The 8,089-nt window shown below is 35.5% G+C and overlaps 1 protein-coding gene across 1 annotated transcript in view; it reads right to left on the reverse strand.

Annotated features, from left to right (window-relative positions):
* LOC107557236 (polypeptide N-acetylgalactosaminyltransferase 11-like) overlaps nucleotides 1–5,697 on the reverse strand; it is a 23,665-nt gene extending 17,968 nt beyond the window's left edge. Inside the window, exons 1-2 of the mRNA XM_016240583.1 lie at nucleotides 5,631–5,697; nucleotides 1,109–1,399 (exon numbers count right to left, since the gene is read on the reverse strand). Of these exons, the coding sequence (XP_016096069.1) occupies nucleotides 1,109–1,361 (253 nt within the window). The 5' untranslated portion in view covers nucleotides 1,362–1,399; nucleotides 5,631–5,697. The remainder of the gene's footprint in view (nucleotides 1–1,108; nucleotides 1,400–5,630) is intronic.
* Between the last annotated feature and the right edge of the window lie 2,392 nt (nucleotides 5,698–8,089).

Genomic DNA, 8,089 nt, shown 5'->3' on the forward strand with positions numbered 1-8,089 from the left:
TGGAGTAGACGTCACAGTTACGTCACTTGCAGCTGCGTGTGCATGGTGGTGGCAGAAAAACACTGGGAAAAAATGGAGGGAGATGGGTAAAATCCATGGAATAAGAGAAAAAATGTATTGTTGTGCCTTTGGAAGTCAGAATCAGAATGCAAATAATTTTTATATAATACTGTTGTCAAAGACGCCATTTGAAGCTAAATGCAGACGTTTAAACGGACAGACTGTGGATGAAACCTGCTATGATTGCCCTATTTTATAAATTTGATTCAAACAATAGGTCTATATAATATTCATATAGGGGACATATTGTATTAGCCCTACAGTTGAAATACATGCATGAAATACTATTTAAACCTATAACGTTTTATATAACATTTACCTATTTTATCTAACAATTCTGACTTTTTTTCTTTGCAAATGCAAGTTTATATCTCCTAGTTCGGACTTTATAACTTTATTCAAGTCAACAATTGCGAGTTTGTCAATTCTGAGGGAAAAAAACCAGAAGTGTGGGATTATAAACTAAAAAGAAAGAATTATGAGCTGATTTTTCTTACCAGAATTGTGAGATCTTGGAATTGCAAAGTCAGAATTTTGAAATATAAACTCAAAATTAAATGTTTTATTCTTTTATTCCATGGCTTGAATAGACTGCTATGTTAAAACTGTAATTTGCTATCATATATTATGCTTTCAAAATGCTCTCGAGGTATTTTGATGTCATACACCGATCGGTCTGCACATGCAAAAAAAGCCAAAACCTAGATATTTTAGGCAATATAGAAATCCTGGCCAGGACACGTCCTGGGAAAATGGCACGTATGGTCACCCTACTATTGATTCAGAATAAAATCCCTTCATTACACTGTTCAAATGTAATGTAGATAAACATTGTACCAACCACATTTGTGTGGTTATTTTTTGGCTGTTAAAAGTATAAAACCATCATCAACAACAATACTACTGTGTTGAGTCGCTGCTTGATGTCCAATATAACATCTGATTCAGATCAGCAGCCCTTCTTTCCCCACAATATGTCTATAATTTAAAGAACACAAATTTCAAATGAAAACATATATGTTGATTGATAGTTGGAATGTCCACTAACCCAGCTCTGGAGAAAGGTCCAGCTTGGGAGTCTCCACTGCATGTCCTTTGCGGACTTGACTGCCATCTCTGTGCAGGATTGCCGGGCCACGGGTGAAACGAGGCTGAAAACGGTGCTGCCCCTGGATGGGCACATTTTTAAAGGACAAACGGCTTTCCCGGCTGAGGTTGAAATACAGGAATAGTAGAATCGACCAGGTCACAGAGGTGAAGAGGCAACCATAGCAAAAGTAGCGCAGAGTGACGCTGCCCATGGTAACGCTAGCATCCTTGGTTGGCCATTAGTAGGCCCCTGAAAAACAACGACAGTTAAGAAATTAAGTAAAAGTTCAAAAGGATATGAAATCCTTTATGGATATTAGGGGTGTAACTGAATACTTAGGACCATGTGATATTTCAGTTTTTCTTTTTTAATAAATCTGCAAAAATGTCAACAATTCTGTGTTTTTCTGTCAATATGGGGTGCTGTGTGTACATTAATGAGGAAAAAAAATAACTTAAATGATTTTAGCAAATGGCTGCAATATAACAAAGAGTGAACAATTTAAGGGGGTCTGAATACTTTCCGTACCCACTGTATATAACAGTCCTAGGTATTAATGTTCTGCGTTTCTGTTTTGAGCTGCGTGCCCTGAAGATCACCAGTAGGGAGACCGGGTATGGATGTAACGCTTTTTTTAACTCACTGAATTTTTGAGCTAGAGTGCTCAAACTTTTATAAAAAGCACCCACATTTGTTTACTACAAAAGGAACCAATTCAAACCTCTGCAAGAATATCACAGCCCTTTTAAGGCTGCCGGGGTATGTTGTAACACATGCTGGGGTAAGTTGTTACAATTAGACAAAAGAAGCAAAAACAGCAGCCACACCATGAAGTATGCTTCAAAAACAGGTTTATTGAAACAATGTCTCACACTTTGTGACTGAGCACAGCTCAAATCCACTTTCTGTGGTGTGTGTGTGTGTGTGAGTGTGTGTGAATTAGACTACTATAACAAACTCCCTTAACGGTATTTATGCTTAATGAATACCCAACTCCAGTGTACCTAGGTAAAGAACATGTAGATCTAACAAAAAAAATGTACATTTGTGTGTGAGATTGTGTCTATGTGTGAATGTTTTCAATCAGAGTCACAATCTAACCTTAGAGAGCAGGTTTGGTCGATCCAGAGACTGCATATGGCACATTTTACCCACTCTTCCTTTGGCTTTGAGCTGTCCAATGGCTCCATTAAGACAACATGAAACTCCTCGGTTGTTTGTAAGGGGATGCTAAGATGTGAACTTACCCCACACCTGTCATCCAGTGTTTATCTAGCTGTATTAGCATAATGGTTTGAAATTAGCATCTTAAAATGCATCCCATTTTGCCTGAGAATCTACAATTTATTCTAATGTAAGTTATATAACTGTATCTGCAACAGTTTAAGTACTAAACAAAATATAGTTTCGGTCAAAACTATTACATTCTTTAACCATTCATATAGGATCTGGGAGAAAGTGGGTAAATAATGAAATTATCATCGGACTCCTTGCTTTATCCCTTATTGGTGGAATTGGTGTTGTTACAACTCTCCTCATGTTACAACCATACCTGGTTTCCCCTACAATGAGGCACTTTGATAGCTGGTTTTAATCAATCAGGACTTAACTCATCAGATTTATCTCATATAGGATACCCTTCATTATTTATACTACATAAGCTTAATATCACAACTGTACAAAATGACCTGAATGCACAAGTGAACGTGTTTGTGCTGCTCTGAATGTGTAACTCCTGTTGTGAACGCGTTCTTCATGCAACACGGCAACTAAACTCTAAAAACCCTAAAAGTGTTTTATTATAATAGTGTCCTCATTATAATGATATGTATATGCCAATCCCTGTCATAGTTATTAATATTCTGCATTGTTGTTTGTGCTGCTCGTGATGAGCACTTAAGAGCTAATCACCGTAGTAGGCCGTTAAAAAAAGTGTAACGCAACCAAATGCATCTAAAATAATATATAGGCTACACAATATACATATATACAAAATATTGCAACTTACACTTCAACAAAAGGCTGTGAGTGGCTGCACTAGGCATGAAGATATAACTCTGTGGACGCATTCCTTCCATAACAACTCACTGAAACATGGCTTATTCTTTTACAGTCGTGTTCTCATTATAATTTTATGTAGCCTATATGACAGATTTGTTCTGCACATGTTGCCCTTAAAGGTGCCTTCCTTTTCAAAGTGATTCAAGCAATTCAAAACCATCATGGCCGTACGTGTTTGAAGTGTCTCAGCATGTTGGCCAAGATAGTATCGCGGTACGCCATGAGAGTACGCGTATCTCGGTCTTTCTGTTCGGTCGGTTTGAATATCTTTACACCCCTAGTTGGTATCAGATTGTTTGGACAGATATGGTGGCACACTGTACTGTACATTGTGGTAGATATATTTGTGCAGCTATCATTATTTACACCACTATCCAAATGTTTGGGATCAATACGTTTTTTTTTTAAAGAAGTCTTTCTCACCAAGGCTGCATTTCTTTGTTCAAATATATATATATATATACACCAAAAACACTGACACCCTTAGAAACTAAAAAGGAAAAAAAAAAAGAAAGAAAAAAAGACATTGCTGCATTTTTTTTTTTTTAGTAAAGAAAATTGTTATATGGGATAAAAAACCATCATGGCCGTACGTGTTTGAAGTGTCTCAGCATGTTGGCCAAGATAGTATCGCGGTACGCCATGAGAGTACGCGTATCTCGGTCTTTCTGTTCGGTCGGTTTGAATATCGTTATATGGTGGCACACTGTACTGTACATTGTGGTAGATATATTTGTGCAGCTATCATTATTTACACCACTATCCAAATGTTTGGGATCAATACGTTTTAGTTTTTTTTTTTTAAAGAAGTCTCTTTCTCATCAAGGCTGCATTTCTTTGTTCAAAAATATATACATACACCAAAAACACTGACACCCTTAGAAACTAAAAAGGAAAAAAAAAAAGAAAGAAAAAAAGACATTGCTGCATTTTTTTTTTTTTAGTAAAGAAAATTGTTATATGGGATATGTAGGCCTATATGAGAAACCGAGAACTGACCTCTGTATTTCAAAAGCATAAGTCAATCATTAACATGCACTTTGCACAACATTTTAAGCCATATCAGACAACAAATCCGAGTAGAAATAAATCAATTTATAGTTTAGTCTCATTGTACTGCATCACAGGAATGTCAAAGCCGTGTCATTCTTCAAACCCATCCAGACAGCCAGGATCCTCAGTAACATGAGAACCCATTCGAAATCTGAAACCAGTGAATGCAATCATATGGAATTACAGCAGCGCTCTTGAGAATGTTTAATTTATGCTTGGGTCCTAAAAGCCAGCTCACCATATTCAATAATACATAATCTTGCTGTGTCATCCACCTGACATTACATAAATGCAAGGATTGCAGTATTTGTAATAATTCAATCTAATCTAACTAATTATAGACCAACATGTTGGCCAGGCCAATTTATCAGCCGATGTTTGGCCATTTTCAGGTTATCATCATCATCTGATAAACATGCACACTTATGTGAATGTTCGATGATTTGAGATAGAACCAGAAGTTACCGTAAGGGCTGTAGTCCAAAATCGGACAAAATTTATAGTGCACATTTTTTTGTGAGCACTGTGAATTTAAAGTAAATATTGTGCAGAATTAGTTTTCCAACCATATGCATGGTTTAATAATCTCTCCAAAACAGGACTGAGTCAGGTCTAAAAACTAATCAGCTCAGAAGTGATTAATCAAGCTCAAGTCAAGTGAAGTTTTTAGGGCATTTCGTTGGTGTATATACTGAAGACATCCGTTTGCTTGGATATGAACATTATGACAGTTATGACCAGTGTTGGGGGTAATGCATAACAAGTAACGCAAGTTACATAATCAGATTACTATTTTCAAGTAACTAGTAAAGTAACGCATTACTTTTTAATTTAGAAGAGAATATCTGGACAGAAGTCAAACAATTCACCCATACATTTATCTTTAGACATCAGACACGCAAAAGCGAATAGTGGGCTTTGTCTCAAACTAGTGAGCTGTCTACAGTATACAGACAACATCATAGATTGTCTCAACAAACTAGTGAGCTATCCATCTAGGCAGCATTTCTGGATTCGATATCATCAGACGACCTTTATCACACATAACATACGTCAAAGAATCACAGGTTGTTTCTAAAAAAACTAAAGAGGTTTCTAAATAGCGCCTATGGTGGCCCAATACACTGTTGACTCGGAACGCACCAAAACCCCTGTTAAAGTAATAAATAAAAATAAAGCCCCTCCGACACCCAAGCATGATGTCTATGTAGGCGTCTCACTAGGACGCAGGCATTATGAGCTACGCAGCTAACTCGCTAGCTGCACTGAATGAACAATAATTGCTATGTTGTAACCTGGCACTGATCTAAACATCTCTAAAACGTTTAATATCTGGTAATATTGTCAGTGTGGTACAGTAACTCACTCGCTGATGAAGAGGTCTTTCACAGCTCCATTCCTCTCCTGAGCTCAGTGCTGCTGTCTATGGCAAGCCGTTTTATCTTAAAATAATCCCAGTTCTTACTGGTAAAAACTCAATTAGAGAGCTCTCTAATTGGAATTGTTACTAGTAAGAATTCAACTGTAGAGCTCTCTAATTGTAATACTTACTAGTAAAATGTAAAATTGTAGAGCTCTGTAATTAAAAATGAATGGAAGTCAATAGAAACATACGACTAGTAAAAATTCATTTGTAGAGCTCTCTAATTGAAATTGTTACTAGTAAGAATTGAATTAGAGAGCTCTGTAATTGGAATTATTACTAGTAATAATTGAATTAGAGAGCTCTCTAATCATAATTGTTACTAAGAACTGAATTAGAGAGCTCTCTAACTGGCATTGTTACTAGTAAAAATTCATTTGTAGAGCTCTCTAATTGAAATTGTTACTAGTAAGAATTGAATTAGAGAGCTCTGTAATTGGAATTATTACTAGTAATAATTGAATTAGAGAGCTCTCTAATCATAATTGTTACTAAGAACTGAATTAGAGAGCTCTCTAACTGGCATTGTTACTAGTAAAAAATCATTTGTAGAGCTCTCTAATTGAAATTGTTACTAGTAAGAATTGAATTAGAGAGCTCTGTAATTGGAATTCTTACTAGTAATAATTGAATTAGAGAGCTCTCTAATCATAATTGTTACTAAGAACTGAATTGGAGAGCTCTCTAACTGGAGTTGTTACTAGTAAGAATTTAATTGTAGAGCTCTCTAACCGAATTGTTACTAGTAAAAATGCAATTTCGATGAGTAACACTGGGATTATTTTAAGATAAAATGGCTTGCCATAACTGTCCGTACTCGCTGGTGATGAGAAGCGGTGCCGCGCTGCGCCTGACTGACTCTGTTGCCGCCTGCTGGCCGAGATTCAAAATGGCACCATCTGAACAACGTCGACTGCTGTGCTTTCTTTTTTTTAATGAAAAATAATACTGATAATAATAGTAAAATAAAAATAACTGTATAACAAGTACATAAGCATACATCATTTTTCCCTAAGGGATAGGTACATAACTCATTCCAAAAAAACTTTTACACAAACACATTCGCAAAAGAGATGTACAATTTTCTCTTCTATCAAAGAAAGTAGCATTTTTTTTCTTTTCTCAATATTTTGCATATACTTATTAAGTACAGAATGTCTGCATTATGTGTGTACTTTCTTCTGCACTGGAAGCTCCTGTCGCCAAGTCAAATTCCTTGTGTGTGTAAACATACTTGGTAATAAAGCTCTGATTCAGATTTTTATTCTTCTTTATTATTTTTTCCCCCTTTGTTTGATTGTTATTTCTGCCTGGCCTAGCCACTACCCAGACCATCTTTTTACATTCACCTTTTGGCATTCAAATTCACTGTACTAGAAATGTTGCTTCTTCTTAGATGCGTTAGCTACGGGTGCATCTTTGGTGGTGATTTACGTACAGTGGGGGAAAAAAGTATTTAGTCAGCCAACAATTGTGCAAGTGCAGGTTGGGCACACAGCAAAACATTTGCTCACGTCTTCCTTTCATCAAAAAACCCTTGATCAAAAAACCAAAAAAATGTTTAAGTTATTGTAAGCCATGTGCATACTACTTATAATGGGTACTGTATGTGTTGCAGAAACAAGACAATTTAATCTTTATAAATAAACACAGAGACTTTGATATAGTATCATGCTGAGCTAAATTATTATTGGTTAAATTTAGGATCAAATACCAACTTGGTACAGACATATTAACACTCAACACACAACAATACACTATTAAAGTAAATCTGTAAATATAGTAATTTTACTGTAACACTAATTTCCTGCTCCTGTGAAATAACAGTGTGTAGCCATTTAACTGAAGTCAATTGTAGAACTTCTACCACTAAAATTGCCATGAAAGTATGGAAATGACTGAAATTAGAACTAAAATCTAAATTAAAAAGTGTATGCTACCTTAACATGGCTCTGGTGAACCCCACACCGTTTTCTCTCAGCACTTTCATTATTAGTTAAAAAACTGGATTAGATTTAAAAATAGTAATACAAAATAAATAAAAGGCAAGAAAACAAGAATACAATGTTATTTGTTTATCTTCAAATAAAATAAAGGAGAACACCCAACAACGCGCTGCCCTGACTATCCAGCAGGGAGCACACCATGAATAGCAAATTGTATATACCTGTACCTTTCACAAAATCGAAAGTTTAAGGCCTTAATGGTTACCTGCTAGTGGCTGAAAATAACAATGAAAGAAAAGGTTGAGAGAGAGGTTCAGATATACCCTGCCTTTTTATTTATTTATGTATTTATTTAGAAAGTCTCTTTATTTGATCAAATACAAAACATTATATATATATATATATATATATATATATATATATATATATATATATATATATATAAATTATGATATA

This window comes from Sinocyclocheilus grahami, unplaced genomic scaffold (genome assembly GCF_001515645.1).
Source record: "Sinocyclocheilus grahami isolate Dianchi unplaced genomic scaffold, SAMN03320097.WGS_v1.1 scaffold594.1, whole genome shotgun sequence".
In the NCBI taxonomy this organism is placed as follows: domain Eukaryota; kingdom Metazoa; phylum Chordata; class Actinopteri; order Cypriniformes; family Cyprinidae; genus Sinocyclocheilus; species Sinocyclocheilus grahami.